The following is a 20366-nucleotide window of genomic DNA, read 5'->3' as shown; positions in this document are numbered from 1 at the left end:
AAGTTACGTATTAAATTATCAAAACTCAGACTCTGGCCCAAAGGGAGGTGGGAATTTAACTATGAAGCTCCTTATATGTACCTGCATGATAAAGTGTCCATTCCATTCATGTAAAAATATGCAATATTCAATTTGTATTATAAATATTAAAATAAACTGTATAGAAGTACAAGTAATTACTTTTTTAACGCAACACTTATTTAGTTTTTATAGTTCATTGCTTGATGTGCGAACATTAAGGAGGAGGTGTTGAATTATGGACAGGGCAACTTGCAAAGCCATCCAACTGCATCAGTAATGGCAAGGGTAAGGCATCAGTCAGATCCAGCCTGCATCCACTCATGTTGCATTTATGTCCCAGGTGTCTAGCTCAAGTAGACTTTATCTAGGGCAAGACACGCAATAGCCTACATAGTTGGCTGGTTATGTGACTGCACGGTCTCACATCTCACACCTTGGTGGACTTGGCACTAATTGATCTTTGGCTTCAGTGTTTACATCCATTGCTCTAATACCATATATCCGTGACACAGAAAAGGTTTAAGGTTATAACTGGGATTTTGGATGATATGAATTACTCTTTGATGGCGCCAAATCAAATACGAGTCCATTCTGTCCCTTGTGCAACCAAATTTGCAACTCAACTCCATGAACTTCATGCAGCAACATGTTCCTGCCTATACCCTCCCCACAATGCCTATCTCACTCTCTCTCTCTCTCTCTCCCCCACTCTCAACCCAACCAGTCGAGGCAGATGGCCGCCCCCCCCTGAGCCTGGTTCTGCTCGAGGTTTCTGCCTCTTAAAGGAAGTTTTTCCTTGCCACTGTCGCCAAGTGCTTGCTCATCGGGGGATCTGTTGGGTGTCTTTAAATTACTTTATAAAGAGTAAAGTGCCTTGATGTAACTTTATGATTTGGCGCTATACAAATAAATCTGATTTGATTTGATTTTATTTGAAATTTGGGTTAACGTAGATCCAAGAATCAGCTTTCCAAATTCTCCACAAAATCAGGCAATAGGTAACATGATATAAATCCAAAACTTCTTCAAATATTTGTACAAAGAATTCAAGATGGTTTCCACAAACCACTATAGTTTATTTTAAGGAAGTGACAGAGCTGTATATTTAAGTGTCCATGTAAGGTTGAAAAAGATGTTAGCTAATGTGGGTTCTTACTTCATTGAATGACAACTGTTTGAAAATACAACTCTGTTACTACTCACACTTTTAATGCAAGTTTTCCACAATTTTTATTTTTACCTGACATTGCATGTCCAGCATTATATGGAGGACCAAAGGGACAGAATGAAATATATAAATAAATCTTTAAATAATTTCTTAAATGTGTCATTAATTAATTAAAATTGGAAATAAAAAAATTAAATGGTTCATTAATTCATTAAGATACCAGTTCATTTAATGTAAAATATATATAATGATTTCATGGTCCTGTTGCAGTGCTTCATGAATTTATTTTATCTGTCAAACTCACTCATCAAAGTCAGTGGGCGGGGCTAATGTGAATCAATTGCTTTAGATTGAAGCCTGGAAGCCTTTCAAAATATTGCAGCTACGCAGGATGTGCTTCAACTTCCTCTGGAGTTGGTGAAAGACATTTTAGACCTTGCAAAGAATGTGAAAGCGAGACCTGCTGACCCAGAGCATGTAGTGTGTAAAGCAGAGGAATTTATTGAGGTTGTTTGCATTATTTCTGCACTTTCTGACCAAGATATTGACTGCAAATTTAAGAGGAAGTATTCCATAGCTCGCTGGCACCAGGGCTCAGACACACAACACCACACACAAGAACCGGGACGTTTGGTATTTAACATACCAGCTGCAGTTCTGGAACACTGACTTATTTCTGGTAAACCAACTTGGTCGGAGTGTCAACAAAGACTATCAGGAGGCACATGCAATAAAGCTCACATTTAGCATTATCATCTTTATTTTCCAACCCCCCCCCACCACCACCACCACCACCACCACCACGCTTTGTTAAGAATTTGTGTCAGCTCTATGAAGCCTTCCTTCATGCAGCCTTTGCAGGAACAGGTTGTCAGTGTTATCCATAAAATTACACACTAACAGAGACAGTCTGCTGTTTGACTTCGCATGGAAGCACTTTAGCATCTTTAGCGTCTTTAGCAGCAGACGCTGGCATGGAGATCCACTTCAGGGACCTTCTGGATTTTCAAGTTCCAGTAGCAGAACATGACAAAATGTGAAACACCAAAATTCAGGAGCATCTGGAGAAAACATAGTTATCAACATCTGGCAATGTAGTTCCCTTTAACATGACTACTTTAGCATTTAGCTGAAATTTATAAATAAAGAAAAATGAAAAAAGCTCAGTTTACTGTGTGCACACAGTAAACTGAGTTGACTGATTTTCACTGCTCTCAGACGGGCACCTACTTACAGTGAAAAAAGCTCTGAAATGTGAATGTTCATGTTTCACTGTGTCTGCAGAATTTGTACTGTAATTAGGCAGCTGTTTGCTAACACAACTTGCTGGTGACCTGTCCAAGGTGTACCCCGGCCCTCACCCAATGTGAGTTGGGATTCGCTCCAGCAACATCCGCAACCCGGAAACGGAAAGGCGGTAGAAGATGGATGGATGGTTTTGTAATTAATTTACTGTGCTTTGCCAAAAAAGAAAAAAAGTAAATGAAAATAGCGGGTTAACCAGAGAAGTGTTTGAATGGCCCTCCTTTCCTTAATTTGTTGAAATAACACTGAAAACACTGATATTGGATCCATCCATCCATCTTCTCCTGCTTTTCCTGTTTTTTTTTTATTACTATTATTTTTTTATCGCTAAAAAAAAAGCAGAATCACCCTGTCCAGCATGCTGACAGACATCACAGGAGATAAAGCAACAGTTGTGTTTGTTTCCATTCAAGTGCCAAAACAATCCATGACAGCGTGCCAGCATACACAACAAGCTCTGAAGCAGCAGATGGAATTCAGCCATCTTTAACCATTCAGATTTTTTCTAATGTGACATGTCAAAATATCCATCACAAGAAGGGCCAACGCTGACATTTTCTCTATTATTGTGTTGGTTTTTCTACCTTCCTTGTGGCCACTGATTTTTCAGGACAGATTTATATCTTGCAGTAACCTGTGAAAGGAAATGGCCCATTCAAACTGAGTTATTGTTTTATTTTTGTTGAAGGTATTTTATCATGTATGATAATGTGCTGGAAAGCGCAGGTGAAATACGCACTCATGTCTTGGTTTAAAATCTTAAATATCAAAGCAGCTGCCAAAAACATTGCATTTCATGAACAACAATAAGTTCTATTAAATACCCTCAACCCACAGGAGTAGGCTCACTGGTGTCATATACTGGTGTTGTGTAGTGCAGTAAGATCAAGAATCATCGCCGTGCTCTGACTTTCAGTCTAAATTGTGTGCTGAAGGTCAGTGTTCCTTCACAGCCTACAGCTCACAACTTGTGTCTTAACAGATGAAGAATCACTCCATTTACTCTGTAAGACCGTCCGTTCAGCCACTTTTAGAGAAATCAATGTATTTCAGCCCTGAGGAGAGCAGCCCTCCACAGTCTCTGCCATTCTGACCTACAAATGACTACCCTGCTACCCCCAAAGGCTTGCCTGTGTTTATAAATGTATTTTTCCGTATGTGTGTGCATGCTACTGTGTACCCTGTACCACAGGAAGACAGTAGATGGAAAGGAGGGTCTTGAAGGACAATGATTCATTTTTAGAAAATTAGGTAGAGGTCAAAATATAAGCCTGAAGTTTTCATGTTGTTTTTTTTTTTTTGTTGTTGTTTTGTTGTTTGTTTGTTTTAGTTGATTTAGTTTGCCTTGTAGCCAAGGGTATACCAGTAAAAACACAACTTTTTACATGAGCAGGTCCACATCGGTTTGCCAGTAAAAGATTGCTGCAAAACGGATTGTCCAGGGTGTACTCCGCCCTCGCCCGCTGTGAGCTGGGATTAGCTCCAGCATCCCCCGTGACCCAGAAACGGATAAGCGGTTGAAGATGAATGAATGCTATGTCATAACGTTAATGCCACTTTTATTCATTTGAAATTCTCAAATAGGTGCCTTTACTTTGTTCGGTAGCAGAGAGAACTTGAAACTTATTCAAGACCTTTAATTTCCCCAGTTAATGCAAACACAATACTTCTTGGTTTATTTTTTTGTCTTGAAAAGCTATTCTTTACACAGTGACTATCAAGATTTTATGATAACAACAGAACAGAAATGTAGAAATGCAGGCAGGATTGATGCAGTGTAGTTTCTTACAGTCAGATGGCTGGACAATATGGGAGGTAGGTGTCCTGGTACAGATAACAGGGAAATACATGCAGGAACGAAGAACATGGAAAGTTGCAAGATAAAGAAATATAAACACAGGCAGATTAAAAAAAAAAAAATGAAAAAGACCTTTTTGGGCTGACATTGCATCCCTGGAGGCACAAAGGAAAGAGCTGATCATAACTGATTTGGAGGGTAGAGGCTGAAGCCGTCAAAAGACAAGGGGAGGATGGGAGCAGGAGGAGAGGAAAGAATGCTGGGATGGAGGGATGTGTTGGGGAAAATAACATTTGATGGCTGGGCAATAGAAGGAGCTTGAGCATGGATGATGCAGCAGAGACATCTGTAAGGCCTGAGGAGGAAGGCTGGGCTATGACATCATCTGCTTAGGAGTGGTGTTTATCACCTGTCGTTTCAGCACCTGGATGTCCCAGCTGGGGTGTCCTTTAAATGAATTAGGCTTACAAAACATAATCTGAAATGATGGTACTATACAAATAAAATAGTCTGTCTTTGTCCTTCTCCCTTTCTCCACAGAAACCTGTTGTACAGCCTACCGGGAAAGACTCCTCAATTTTCCATCCTCAGGTTTTCACAGGAAGCTGCCCTGCACTGCAGTGTCACCAGCAAATCAGTAAAACACAACTCTGCCAACAAAGAAGTGCTTTGCCACAGCACCATGAACCAGTCTCTATCTCTCATCCTCAGGGCTATCCGGTCAGCTGAGAGGCTGGTGTGTTTTGGCCTGGACTTGTTTGAAAATTACCAAAATGACGCAAAATGAGCTTGTCTGGCAGAGACCCATGAATCACCTTGAATGCCCTCAACAGCAAAAACTGCCACTGATAGGGTCAATCAAATTCAAACACAACTGGAACAATGAAACCAATTGAACTCGCCCCCAACTGACCTCATCCAAAATTGCAATCAGGCTTAAGTATATACACAAACCACATGATGTTGATCAACAGAAAACAGTCTTAAACTCCCACCCTCTGTGTCATTTACAAACTTTCCCAATATCCAATATTTAATCAGCAACATGCAGCAAAATGCAATAGCCAGACATTTTGAATGACTTGTGAAAGACTAAAGAAAAAAAAAAAAAGATTGATGAATGTACTGTAACTAACTTGTTACACATTTGAGCTTTGATATGCAATTAATATTTACAAAATGTGGCCCTGTGATGGACTGGAGACCTGTCCAGGGTGACCCCGCCCTCCCCCAGTGTGAGCTGGGATTGGCTCCAGCACCCCCTGCGACCCAGAAACGGGTGAGTGGTTGAAATGAGGTCATTGAAATTGCACTATACTTTCCTTCTCTTTAAGCTGATCAGTCATAAAAATTGCGCTGTAATTATTAGATTATTGCTTACTTTCATAGTTTCTCTCTTCTTCTGAAAACTTTCATACGTCCATTCCTTGAAAACCCTCAACAATTAATTTCGCAGAAAACTAAAGTGCTTGGATGATTTGCACTCGTCACCTTGAAATATCACAGATATGTGTAATGCAAGTCCAGAAGTCCATTTCTAGTTATGCAGTTTACTAAATTGTTTCCAATTAAACTTTCCATTTGGTCTCTCGTCGCTACATTTTTGCTGACTTAACTGAACGGCGAGTTTGGTTAGTTTCTGTCCTCCTTTTGGGCTCAAAAACAAATCTTTTGGATAAAATTTAACTTTTGGAGGCTCTCAAATGCTGCTTTCCCCTGTTCCTTGTTGCTTTGCTTAGAGCCAAATTTCTATAACCACTTCAAGGTTGGAATTTCAAATTTAGCGTCACAATCAACAAATTTATGAAAATAAGACCTGTGTTTTTTAATGAATTCAGTAGTTATTTTATTTGCAATTTAATTTCAATATTAGTTATCCCCAAGGGGCCTTGCTAAGTAATAAGCCATTCTACTATCAGCCTATTAAACAACACCATATAGCTGAATGCCATGACATTTGATGGCTCACCACTTGATTAAAGAGCAATAACTCAGATTCAAAACCACAGAAAACAGCTGTTCAAGCAGTCTACTGCTTTAAGCAATAATAATTAAAAATTACCTTTTATTCTTCCAAGTTGATGAAAAGCACAAAGAAAAGTGATCAAATTTAAGATTTCAGGTGTGTGTTTACAGATTAGTGTAATGAGTGTGTCTTTGTGGCTGGAATGTAAAATCGTTTACCATTGGAGATGGGTTTTTGCTTCTGGTTTATCCTGTAGCTCCAACCAACACCCACTGTAACTGACAATGTTAACAGGTGGAAAGCTGGTGGGGGTGCATGTCCTTGTTCCCCATGCACATCCTACAGATCCTCAGTGTCAGGTGAAAAGAAGCAGTTGGTGACCCCATGTTCACTGTAGGAGGCCCATAAGAATCAGTTTACACCCTTCATAGGTCAATAAAGGTGATAACAGAGAGCAGCAGTCAAAGGAGTCAGCGAGAGGAAACGCAAACGTAACACAATGAAAGCACAGCGTCTATAATAATGGCTGTTATTGAAGCTTATATTTCCACAGTTATGGAATCATCCAATTATACAATAGTCAAAAGTGGCTTTAATACTTGGAAATCTAACAACACAAAAAGTAAATTTAAAGGTAAAACACTGAAAATAGTCAAATGCAAGGAGGCTTGAATATCTATTCAGCCTTTTCAAAATTGCTCCCTGTCCCCACTTGTTATTCTTTCCCATTTTCTATGCTACAGTTAATCTTTTAAATGGCAATAGTAAGTGTTATCTTTCCTTTTTCTTGTTGTTATTCCTACATTCTGCCTTGAATTAATGCCATCAACCAGTAATCTCTGTCTTTGTGTAGCAGTTTGTTCTACCTAGAGATGTTTATGAGTCTAAGTGTGATGTGCTGGCCTGTACAAGCCTGAATAGAGAGCAGAGCTCTCTTTCAAATCATCATCATGTAATTTAATATCTATATTTAAAAAAAAAGTAGCAGCTATTGAGGCTTCAGGTATTTTGTAGTTAGGCATGGTATTTCCTAGAATAGTGATTGTTAGAAAGCAATTCATAGAACACAATTTTATACCATAAAATAATTATTTCATACCTTATCTTATTTGTAATGGTTTGAATGTGATATACTTTTTTAAGCATGAAAGGAGGGCCGGAGGGCAGGAGGGCAAGCTGGGCTTAAATTTTGCACCTTGTAATTTCTTATAAAGTCAGAATTTTGTAGAGTTGATGTACTTTTAAAATATTCTGAGAAATGATTCAGGAGCTGGAAAGAAACAAGCAGCACTGTCTGCAGTTGCATCTGACTTTACTCTAGTATTTGGTGTTTCCGTGGTCATAATAATGCATTCAAATTGTTCATTTTTAAGCTTAAAATGTGTGTTTTTTATTAATTGCATCTCAATTTGTACCAATGATTTGATACACAACATTTTGTAAGGTGAACTGATGTTAATTTGTATTTAATCGTCCAGTTTGTAAATAAGCAGACTTGCAATACTGATGATAAGAAATCTAAACTTTTTCAGGGATCAAAATGTAAAATTTCATTGCTTTAAATCATGTGCCTTTTATCTGAATAAATAAAACCAATGCTTTAATTCATATTGCAAATGGTATACCAAAAACTTGATTAAGTTCCACATTCTAGTTGATATAATGCACTATTGGAGGTTCAGCAATTCATCAATTACATCAATTACTTCAATTATTAAAGGTTCAGCAGCAGTTGATCAATTTCTAATCACTGTGTTGTTAACATATCTAGTTTTCACTTTAACTAGCTGAGAATATCAATAGAAAATAGAAAAATAACACACACAGTGCACTGTGCACTGTGTCTGCATGTGGTTAATAAAAAGACTGCATGCATATTAGGGTGAACTCTTGGTTCACATTAAGTCTAAACACACCCCTTTTACTGGCTTATGTGTTAATTATAAAATACTTATACTAAAAAAGCGGATGCCTACTAGAAAGAAAAAAAAAAGTACAGGAACAATAATGCAAAGCACGTTAGCTTCTTGTTTAATTGTGTGTTGAATGTTTTGAAAAATCAGACTTGCATACAAATTGAGCACAAATCCCTCTGTTTTGTCGTTCTAATACCTGTGTATATTGTGTTAAGTTGACAAGTCTTCATTGATACTATTATTGATACACCTCTTTGTGTGGCAAGATCTGGCAGCTTCTGGTATTACTGTAGGTTTCTAGATACATTTCTTGATTTCATCAGCTATAGATACACTGTGTTAGACTTTTCTGCATAGCATGTGCGATACTACACAGTTACTGTATACCATAATTTTGATTTTGGTTCCAAGTGGCATGATGTATCTGTTACAGTATGGCAAGTCTGTGTCACAGCATGAAGCTTTTGTATTAGTTAGGTTCTTTGTTTTCCAGTTGGAAGGTAATGTCATTGTTATTCATTATTGTGACTTCATGCCTATGTGTTACACTGTTGTATTTAATCATAATGATTTTTTTTTTTTTTTTTTGCTTAAAAAGTAAAAAAAATAATAAAGCAATGATAAATGTAGCTATAAGTACCTTAGAGGGGATACACATTCACTATTTAACATCACTAAAACAACATTACATGAATGTGATGATCTGCTGTGCAGAATGTGTCATTGCACTGGCCCCATGGCCATGCTCTCTAAAAACAGTATTTTCAACCACAAGCAGCCTAATATGTACAGTATTTATTTTAAATTTCACTAGTACACAATGTCACATATTTTTGAATAGAATTAGGCAACCCTGAAACTGGAGTTTGCACAATTTAGTGAATGCTTTCTGTGCTTATCTTGTATTCCATCGAAAGAATTCTCCAAGCCTCTGAATTCACCTACGACGACATGCACTACTTGGTTTCTCAATCGTAGTTTTCAAAAAAAGAAGGGGAAAAAAAAGAAACCTATGAAAAGTTTTAAAATGTCTCTTTTAAATTAACATTCAGGACTGTCATTTGATGATTTGATATAGCCTGTATGCATGACGTGACAACGTATTAACTAGATTATACAGGGATTTTTCTGGCATGGTTTATGTTCTTTTCGCTGTTCCAGTCTTGTTGAATTTTAATGAAATAAATAACATTTGAAACATCTCTGTTCGTTCTTGCTAGACACAGTCTGACTGGTCATGTTTCTATGACTGGCCATGTGAATGTAAGCTCACCGAGTTGGAGTTCCTGGCACAAGCAGGTTCTATTATGGGGTTGTCTACAGCTTTCAGTGTTGCCATCTTAGCACTTAGTCATTACATTTATTGACGATATCTCACACCTCTTCTTACTGTCAGTCGACCAATCTTTTTTTAAGCCTAAAAATGTATTTGAATCCATGTTAGTGAACATCGCTCCTTTTCCAAGGAAATCAGTTGTGAAATATACATTCTGATTACATTATACCCATTATTTCCTCTCAATCTTAGAGTTGTTTATAAAGAACTGTGGGACTTTATATTTCTTGACACCTAATGAGACACAATCAAATTTTGCATTGCAAGACCGATACGGATCGGTGTACTTTTGTGTTTAAACTTTTCAACCAATACTGTGTTCAGCTGTGAATGCTACATGTTAAATGTGACAATATTACTGACAATTGCATGGGCTGTGTGTATGGAGCCCGTACAACTGTTGTCACAAACAGCTCGCTCAGCCTAAGAGGAGCTGAAAAGTTCTTTTTTTCCTTTTTATTATTCGGGGGGGGGGGTGGGGGGGGTTGCTCCTTGACAAAATGAAGCTGGTTATGTGAACAGTCCATCCACAGTACTAATGTGCAGGTACATTGAATACTCTCTCAAGATACCAAAGGCTACATGATACCCGAGTAATATTTCTCAATCTCTGCACTGTCAAGACCATATGTGATGCTGCACACAGAGTGCATGACTCAGAGATATATGGTGATATATGGTGAGACTACCCTAAGCAACAGACTGGAGGCTGCTACAATGTAAGCCACTAGTCTCCCTCCTCAAATACACTGTGTCTTTATATGCCCCTGTAATGTACTCTGTGATATAAAAAAAGGACTATAGGACTAAATGCTTCTTACTTACAGGCCTTCTGCTGGCTGACTGGGGTTGCTCATGTCAGCCCACTCTGCTGGCCCATGATCCCTGACCCTCAGCAGGGCCCATTGATGGATGAGAGTCCAGGTGGAGATAAGTATAGGCCTACTTCCTATTTAGTCACGGTGCAGGCACTGAGAGTTGATCGAACCAGCTCAAAACTGAGTTTCCCAAGTCAGAGAAAGTCAACTTCGACTCAGAGTTCGTTGAACCCCCTTCTTGAAACCGGGACAAGGAGGCAATGGCAAGTTGAGACAATCCAAAGGTTGTGTTGACAAATGTTAAGTGCAGACATTACAATGCTTCCCATTAATATATTGCATTAGAAGTGTGCAGCACGCAGCATAGTGGTTGGTGCTGTTGCCTTAAAATAAGGTTACGGGTTCGGTTCCCAGCCTGGGGCCTTTGTGTGTGGAGTCTGCATGTTCTCCCTGTGTCTGCGTGGGTTTCCTCCCACCGTCCAAAGACATCATGTTTGGGTTTACTGGTGACTCTAAACTGTCTGTAGGTCTGAGTGTGAGTGGTTGTTGGTCTCTGCCTGTCTCTGTATGTTGGCCCTGTGAAGGACTGGCGACCTGTCCAGGGTGTCTCCGCCCCTCACCCAGAGTGAGCTGGGATTAGCCAATAGGAGTTAATGGGATAAAAAATGAACAAATGAATGTATGTGTGTCTCCATTTCATTCATTTGAAAATATAAAATATATATAAATATAAAATAATCTTTCCTATGAATAACTAAAGAAACTGTTGAATTTCTGTTGAGTTCTTTTGAAGTGAAAATAAATTAAAAAAAATTTGTACATAAAAAAAAAATTCTAACTCCATAGGCACTTTCTTTGGGAACTAGTTACATTCATAATGCTGTAACTCAAATGCTTATTTACTTTTTGAAAGTGGCAACTATAACTGATTACTCTAAGTGTCCAACCCTGTTTGTTTATTTATTTGTTGTTGGGTTTTTGTTTTTTTTTTCCCCCCTCTCACTCTCAAAAGCATCACAGGGCACGTGCAGCATCCAGACAACCGTGCGCGTTCACGAGTCGCCACGGAGAGGGGCGGGGGAGGAGCAGAGACCGAGGTGATGTAGGAGGAGAAGGAGAGGGTAATGGAAATGATGGCGACCGATGCAGAGGAGATCAGAAACCAAACATCCCCCTGCCCCGTCCCCGACACCAGTCTCAGCACTCTGTCCATCAAAATAACGCGGAAAAACCAGGACAGACACTGGAAGTTGCGGTGTATTTACCTTCAGTGCTGTGAGTACCGACGCACCACGACGTTTTACACTCAAACGCCGGCTAAGGCTTCGCAAACCCGGTCAGAAACAGACAATCAAACAAAAAGAATAAAGAAACGCCTAATTATCGGCCCGTCACCAAACAATAAATGCACAATTCGTGCCCATTACGTCATTTCACCGTGCCTCCATTTAACGTGGTATCTTGAACAGGGGTTAAACACTCGCGAGAACAAACGTGAAGACGAGGCAGAGCCCACCAGGAAATAAGTAAATGAACAAACAAACAAACAAACAAACAAACAAACAAACCAGCCAAAGCTAAACACGACAAGTTCGGCTTGCATTTAACTACCACTTTTTTTTAGGCAGTGACAATTTATCACGGGAAGGGACGTCAAAGGTTGACAAGTTTTTTTTTACCCTTAATACCTGAATATGTTTGCTAATTTAATTGCTAGGATTTTACTGTGCTACCAAAGTAGCGTTTTTTTAATCACTTTTAGCACTGGCCGTTTTGTGGCTCAGAGTCAGTTTGTCAAAATAGTGTTCTACCAATTCAGTGTCACAACCGAATGTAACTTTTTCAGATAATTTCAGCAAGAAAATCTAAGCAGAGCAGATAATTGAATTATTGAAAACAAAAGTATATTGATTGAAACCAGTAAAAACCAGTAAAAATTGAAAATAAATACATTGTATATTGTATTACATTTCTCTGTGTGTATATATATATATATATATATATATATATTTGCCTAGGGGCAAATGTCTGAGGCATCTATATCAAATTGCCATCAAATATCTAGGGTCAGTTTTTTCGATGTTCCTGGCTCACTCCCATAATTTTGTCTCTGTAACAGAAGTTATTGAGTCATTGTATTACATGCCTCAGCAGCTTCTAAGATTATAATGACATTTCTAATTACTATTGCCATATGTCCCACAGCCATTTGTAGAGGGTTAGTGGAAGAGCACAGAGGAGGATTGATAAGAGAATGAAAAAGGATCAGACTGATTTAAAATGACAGTTTATTTCTGGTGATGATGGGAGGTCCGTAGAGTGCAAGTGATGGATTTGATTGTGACAGAAAACTGACCTGCCTCATCAATACGACGAGCAGCATGTGATGATAGAGGGGCCGGTTGATGGTGTTTGTTGTCACCAGAGAAAAAGGTCTCACAGCTGAGTGTGTAGGACTGTCCATCCTGAACAGCTGTAGCATAATCATGAGAGCTTTTGCATTCAGCCGCACACAGAGGACCACCACATAGAACAACACTACAAATCATTGATAGTGAGATTTTTTTTCCATGACAACAGAAGCACAACATGGCTGTTTTTTGTTTTTTTTTTTATGATTCTACCAGCAGATTGGAAAAAAAATACTATGTGAGCAAATTGTTTGACACTGAACAGATGAAAATAGGTGATTCTGCCATCCAATTGGTTTTCAACTTCCAGTCACTACCTGGCTGAAGTGAAGACACTCAAAATCAAGGCCAAAACTCAACTTTAACAGTGTAATATATTATTTTCAAATTTACATTCATAGATCTTCTGGAATCATAACATGCCAGATAACAAAAATGGTATTTGTAATAACGTCACACCATTTTTAATATTTGTGTTGTGTTTTTTCTCACGACATACCTGTGGGACATGACATTGGGGGTGTAGCTGCATCCTTGATTCCACCTTTGATTGTGAAAGTGTGCCAGTGGATATACAAATCAAGATTGTGAAGCCAATAGTTACAACCTTATTTTATACTGCAATGAGGACTCAGTTGACAACTTATGTGAGGCCTAGATATCCTTTATCGCTCACCGTAAAGTAGACAGCCATGGTTACCTCATATTTGCTGCATTTATTTCAATACTGGCCAAATTAACAGCTCCATTTATTAAAAAAAAAAAAGTATTTAATGTTTTAGAGTCATAAAGAGGTCAAGTTTATACAAATGTGTCATCATTTGAACCGCAAGCCTGTTCTGATGAAAAACTACTGTGTGCACTTGAAGCAGTTTTGGCACAGCAGGAATGGCATTAATCACATCAAAATGCTATTGAAATTAAGAAGTTGGATGTAAGAGGTTGAGTGATGATGGGATGGTTGTAATAAATCATGACCTTGCCTGCCTGGGAATTTAGGTCAACTGGGTGTTATAGACAGGTTTTAATATAATTTGCTTGATTTTTGTGACCTACTGCGTGGGTTGTCTGGCAAACCTTACCTGGCTGTCAGTGTTGTTGGGGGTGGTGGTGGAATGAGGACCCACATGCAGGGGCCACAAGAACCAAATAGGTGTGAAAAATACTTTAATAGCAAAGAAACAAAACTACAAAATAACTCAGGTAAAGGGACGATGAACAAAAACTGAGACGGAGGGACAACAGGTAGACACAAGCACAGACACGAGAAGCCAAAGGCAGGAGTCAGTAACCCAGGCAGGCAGACCAAACGACAACAAAAGTGTGACAACATCGACAAGCGAACAAGAGACCGGCAGGAGTCAGGAAACCAGGCAGACCAAACAAGAAACATATATACACTGAGGGCCGGCAAACATACGATCAAGGGACACAGAGAGACAAGGATCTGACACGGACAAAACCGAAAACAGGACTTAAATACAGTGACTAGACAAGACACAGGTGAACCACATTAGGGCAGGGAAGGCAATCAACACGAGGGAAACAGAACAAGAACAAGATTTTCAAAACAAAACTCAATCCCTGACACCTGGCTCCAAGTTAATGATTCAAAAATCTGTTTTACCTCAGAACCATTTGCTAAATTGAAATTTGCAGCAGATTTTCAAAAAGCCTCATTTTGAGAACCTCGTTACATACATGAACCTGAAAGATTTTCTTTGGTCATTCTGAAGGAATGACAGAAAGTTTTGTCACATCAATGTGGGGCAATCTGGAGGCTGACATGATGCTGGAGCTATCCATTTTAGAAGACTTTCCACCCTTGGCCAAGGGCATCATTGTCACCTGGCTTTGCATATATGGCACCATGCACTTTGGACTGATTAGGAGTACATATGCACTTTAATAAGGAGCAACAGCAGTTTATTGAAGAGTTGCACAATACATTTGAACACATTGCTCTTTGCACATTTTGTATGAATAAGTACCTTATTGAATATTTATCACCATATTTATTGTCCTTCCTGTAGGTTTAGGCTGTGTTAGTGGGTGCTGTGGAGGCCACGCAGTTTCACCTAAAAGAGAGGGACATGAGATTAAATGTGCAGGTTGGATTATGTGTTAATTGAGTAACTCATGAGCTAAACTGAGAAGGATGTATTGTTTGATGAATGTTGGGTTGTGTTGCTCAGTAAGTGTGTGCATGGCGTGAACAAATCAGCAGAAAATTTAACAGTAACATCGAAACCCAAATTCAGTTCAGTTTGCATAGCACCAAATCATAACATAAACCCCATTTAAGTCATTGGTTTAGATTCTGCAATTTGCCAGCCTGGGATAAATAAAGTATATCTATCTATCTATCTATTCTATCTATGTATTCTATTCTATTCTGACACACCAACAAATCTTTGCAAATAAAATAGAAACCAAGAGAATGACAAACTGAATATTTCTGAATGTTTGAGCTAAAAAAGTTTCTTTCAAGCAACTTATTTATTTATGTATTTTTGCCCTTTGGCTATTTAGTTCGCTCTTTCTAATATTTGCCTTAGAGCAGTTAAGATTTGTTATTTTCCTTCCGTGTCTTCTGGCTCTCCAGAACTGGGAACACCAGGCTTTCCTGCCCTCAGCAGAGGTTTAGTTGCAGTAACTGGAGGCTCTTCAGTCAGCAGTCAGCTCAGCTATTCAGGGAATACTCACTGGTTTGTTGTAGTTAAGGCATCACATGGGAGGGTGGAGGTGTGTGGAGCATATGGAGGCTCTTTCACTGTCTGAAAAGGCAAATATTTCACCCATGTGGTATGTAAAGGCAGAGACAAAAAATGACTCCAGTTGATGCAGTTCCCATAGTAAATGTGTTAATGCTTGCTGTGGAAAGTAGGAGCTCAAATTATATTTACAAAATGAAGTGGGTGAAACAAATTGAATCAGCCGCCTATTCACTCTAGTTGTCTCTTTAAAACAGCAAGGTTTGTAAAGGCTTTAAAATAGCCTCAGGACCTTGTTGCACTTTTTTCTATACCTGACTATCAATTTTTACAAATTATCATCTTTTCAGCAACTTCAAATATGACTCTTTGACTGCAAGTAATAATCAAATGATGGTTACGTGGTTTCATCTTCCTCTGTGATTCTCCACCTTATGGACTCGCCTTATTCACTATTTTGGCTATTATGTTGATTTATGAAAATGGTGGCAGACAAGCAGTTGATCTGTCTGAACAATCACAAAGTATGAAAATTGTGGCTTGTTCATTTTGTTTGGCTCCAATCTTTTTCCTTTTCCCTTGTGTTGTTCTTTTTACGTTTTGTTTCCAACACTAACTCAGTTTTAGTAGGTAGGGGAACATATGGAGAGAGCCTCAGAGTCTGTTTTGGGACATTATAAGTAACTTGGCTATATTCAGATAGCTGTGCTTATAATTGGCCTTGCACAGCTTTTCCCCTGCAAATCTTGGGATCACTAATTCCATACCCAGTGACATCCTGACTTTGTGCTCAGTCGGGAGGTGAGCAAGTGCAGACAGACTTTCTGGTGACATAGTGGGCCCGAGGTATGTTTTCATGAGTTTCAGTGATGAGAAACTTTTCTCACCTGAAGCTGCTGTCGCAATGAGCGTGAGAAGAAATCTGAGAGCTCTACTTGAATTCAGATAGATGGGATCAAGGATATTCTCATGTTTATAAATAATATAAGAGTCTCATTTGGTGATGAGGTGTGATTAAGGATCTAACCCACCCTTTATCTCCAGCTACAGGTCCTCTGTATCAGCACATCCATTCTCTGCTCCAGCCTGTGGCAGCTTTCATCCAAATTTTCCGCTTAGTGCTTCTCATTATGTCAGTGGTGTAAAGAAATCCATACAGATCACAGAAGGCTTCTGACTGTGAAAATCTTGTAAATGTGACAAAGGCTATATCTGTAAGAGGTAGTAAAAACTCTTGAAGAGCTCTCCTTCAGATGGCTGAGTTTGTTGACTTCCTTCATGCTCAAACTGTCAAAGCTGCTTTACCAATGTGTCTTTGGGCAGCTCATCTCACCTCAGGCTTCTCTGCTGATCTCCTTGGCACTCCTTTCTTCAGTTTTATCCATGAAATCTCATCACTGCCTTGATGTTTTTCCTCACTGCCTCGATTGAAGCTTTGGTGCTGTTCACAATCTCGCTCACTTTGTTTTTGTGAAACAACACATTATGCCACACAGTGGTACCTAACACGAAAGGGTATCTCAGCATCAACTGTTAGATGCTTGTAGCAGCAGAGACATCTGCTGTGGATTTCTCTGAGGTGTACTCTGAGGTTGCTCTTGCCTGACTGGGTCAGAGACATCAGTTCTACTTTCCATGGCCAGACTCTCATAACTTGTCCGAGTTGTAGTCTCTATCAAGCAGTAATAGAAATTTAGATCTTCGTTTAGCCGTGTATGAGTGTAGTTTTTGTGATAGATTCCACCAGGTATCCAAAGTTGTGACATGGTTTGTAGACTTCTCAGGCTGCTTCATGTGCTCTGAAATATTATCTGCTTGTAATTCTCTTATTTGGGGGAAATATTGTTTGGGACTGAACCTTAATCTGCTATGCCAAGCTGCTCTTCAGTGTCATCAACAGCTAGATTTTTCTGCAGAGGTGCAGAGTGTCTCAGAGCGGGGTAGAGGCCTGTGGAGTTAAAGGCTGGTGGCAGAAAGCAAAGAAGATACAGTGTGAAGCATGGGAGAATTATAGGATTGGCCATTCATGTTGTTTGAATGCGGGTGTGGTTTCACCAAGGGGGCCAAAAAAATTAACTATATATTTTTGTATGTATAAATGTAATAGTTAAACATGGAACATATCTGGTCCATTTCCAGATTGCAACATCAAGAAGCAACATGCCACCAATTAGAGAAATCACTGCATCTTTGCCACAGCAGCAGGTTGTTCACAACTCATTGCGTAAAAAAAGGAACAGCTGCTGTTTTGTTTTGTTGTTGAGTTTACTCCAACACTGCTTTGCAAAACTTAAACATTTTTAGATGAAAGTTTACATTTCTGCTTTATTGAAAACCGAAAGGAGTGTCACCATATTGTCTTAAGGGTGAAAAGAAAAGAAATCTGACATAAAACAACCCCCCCCCCCCCCCCCACACACACACACACACACACACACACACACACACACAAGGACGCCACTTTGCTTACAATTGAAAAATCCACAGCTAAACCGTCTTTACAGCTTTTATGGCTGGAAAAGAAAATTGTAGTGTTGGCGTGAATATATAAAAATGAGCTGCCAGAAGGAAGAGATCAAATAAATTGCACCCGCTTTGGACGAGATAACCACAGGAGAAATGGATCTGAGGTTAGAATAAAAATATAGAATACATCATCCGTTCCAGTGAAGCTTTAAGCCAATTAAGACAAAGCTCTGTTGTCACAGGTGATTCCCGTTCAGCGGAGCCATAGAAGAGAGCTAGGACTGTAGTGTCTGACGGAGAAAACTCCCACGAGTTTTGCATGTCATTTGACATGGTGAAGATTTATGGCATATGGTACTTTTTAGAATACCTGTCAGAAGAGGTCGATGCTTCAAAGGGTGTTCCAACCATCATGAAAACCATCCTTTTAGGTAGTTCGTGGAATTTATTGTTCCTTATAGGCCCAAGAACCAGGAGGAAGTGTCTACAAAATGATTTTCGTTCCCATGTCAGGGCACTACTTTGTAAATACATTTTTGCACGGACAATACCCTTATGGACTTTGGGTTAAACGTTCTCTGTAAAATATCCTGCAGCTTGTTGCCATGAGACTAAAGGCACTAAAGTTATTTGAGTTTGGGCTGACAGTCAGTCTCCTCTTTTAAACACAGCACATTATTGCACAGTCTTCTTAAATGTCCCAGCTCGTGAAATTGAATGTATTAATTAATATATTTAATAATTTTGATACAGTCCTTAAAAACTTGGAATGTATGAAATAATCATTCAAATAAATAATATACAAAAAATTATAGAAAGATTTTTTTACCCCAGCAGAAGGAAAAATAATGAAATACAAATTGAAAGATTAGGACTTGGGACTTCAATCAGGAATAATGGAATGAAGTCAGGCTTTGATTATATTGTCCCAACTCCTTGAATTACCAGCATTGCTGTAGACATCTTTCTCTTGACAGTGGCATTTTTATTATGAATTTGGTCTTACTTTTGCAAATCAAAATACTTAGTTTCATTAATCTCACCTAGTTGTGTTTGTCTTCCTAGATTTCCTGACCATTGCAACAATATTAGGAACTGGAATCTTAGGTGAGTACTTGTATTTTTTTAATCACATATGTATCACAAAAGTTAGCAGACTATTCAAAAGCTAGTCTGTCACCTTTACTTTGTTTCTATCTGCTGCATGACACAAACTTTATATTAGCTCTGAGGAAAACACAGTTAATGGCAACAATTACGACCAAATTTATTTGAGTTTCCCCCATCTCGTTATTGGTTTGAGGAACTATTCCCAGTTAGCAAGCATTTAAATCTTATTACAAATTTGATGTGAAGAACACAAACAAAGTTTTTGGAAGACAGAGCTGATAATTGCTTATTTTGGAAAACCGCAATGGAAATTTGACACAGACACACACATATCAGGAAAGAAAATGAACTGTTAGGATCAGGGAACACAAACAAGAACTATTATGATTGTAGGAAAACACAACTGTTGGCTGTTTTGATTGAGGACATGTCAATCAAATTAGATTTATTTGGATATTGTAAACACAAACATTTGGAGTTTTGAAACACCCCCAAAGAAATGACATCATTGGCACCCTCTAGATAAATCCGTTCTTGTTGATATAAATTAACACCTTACAATGTCAACCAGTCATTATTTTGTATGAAAGGTTTCTGTACTGAAGTTCTGTGAATGTGTATAGTTTATGTTTGACCCAAATAATGTTCTGGAAAAACTTTCTCTCTTTCTCTTAGCCTTTTTTTTTTTTTCCTTCTTCTTCTTCTTTTCGTAGTACCAAGTTAAAGCTTGGTCCATCTCTTAGCTTTCATTGGCAGGCCAAATTTAACTGTGGTTTATGAAGTGTAGTTAACACCAGAGATTTTTGTAGAGGTGGAAATTACATGGCACATTACATTTAACTACTTTGTTTTCAGCTGGGTCTTCATGTAGTTCCACAAAGGTGGAGCCCTTCCAAGTTAATACTTGTTCAATCACTTAAATCTCATATTGAAATGAGCACTAACCATTAAATTTTACGGTAAGTTTGAGCCAGAGTGGAAAGGGGTGTCTGTGAGTGAGAAAGATGGGCAGAGAAATGGGCAGACATGCAGACAGATATGCTAAAACAATAAAAATAAACTCAAACTGTACAAGTCTTCAAATCTACTTAAGTGAGAATGAATTTCATATCTGTTTCTAGGACTTCCAGTGACAATAGCCCATGCTGGACTGGTGCCTTTCCTTGTCTCCTTTCTCGTGGGCTTTTTTGTCCAGGTGAGTAACACATGACCATAATGGATTCTTATTTTTTAAAAGAATTCATATCGACCTGTGGGGTAATGGCAGGATGATGGATACTTGTTTGCGATTATTATCATTATTATTATTTTATTTTGCCTTGATACAACCTTCTAAT

The 20366-nt window shown here is 38.7% G+C and overlaps 2 protein-coding genes across 3 annotated transcripts in view; both read left to right on the top strand.

Moving 5' to 3' along the window:
• naaladl2 (N-acetylated alpha-linked acidic dipeptidase like 2) overlaps positions 1–8662 on the top strand; it is a 308720-nt gene extending 300058 nt beyond the window's left edge. For both annotated transcript variants that reach the window (XM_029500987.1, XM_029500986.1), the window contains one exon: positions 4833–8662. In XM_029500987.1, coding sequence (XP_029356847.1) covers positions 4833–5079 — 247 coding nt within the window. In that variant the 3' untranslated portion in view covers positions 5080–8662. The remainder of the gene's footprint in view (positions 1–4832) is intronic.
• A 2799-nt stretch (positions 8663–11461) lies between these two features.
• Positions 11462–20366, top strand: part of LOC115042098 (uncharacterized) — a 40147-nt gene continuing 31242 nt past the window's right edge. The window contains exons 1-3 of the mRNA XM_029500129.1: positions 11462–11603; positions 18985–19026; positions 20151–20224. Of these exons, the coding sequence (XP_029355989.1) occupies positions 11462–11603; positions 18985–19026; positions 20151–20224 (258 nt within the window). The remainder of the gene's footprint in view (positions 11604–18984; positions 19027–20150; positions 20225–20366) is intronic.

The sequence above is a fragment of the Echeneis naucrates genome, chromosome 4 (assembly GCF_900963305.1).
Source record: "Echeneis naucrates chromosome 4, fEcheNa1.1, whole genome shotgun sequence".
NCBI lineage: Eukaryota > Metazoa > Chordata > Actinopteri > Carangiformes > Echeneidae > Echeneis > Echeneis naucrates.
This window is presented reverse-complemented; position numbering and strand designations above follow the sequence as displayed.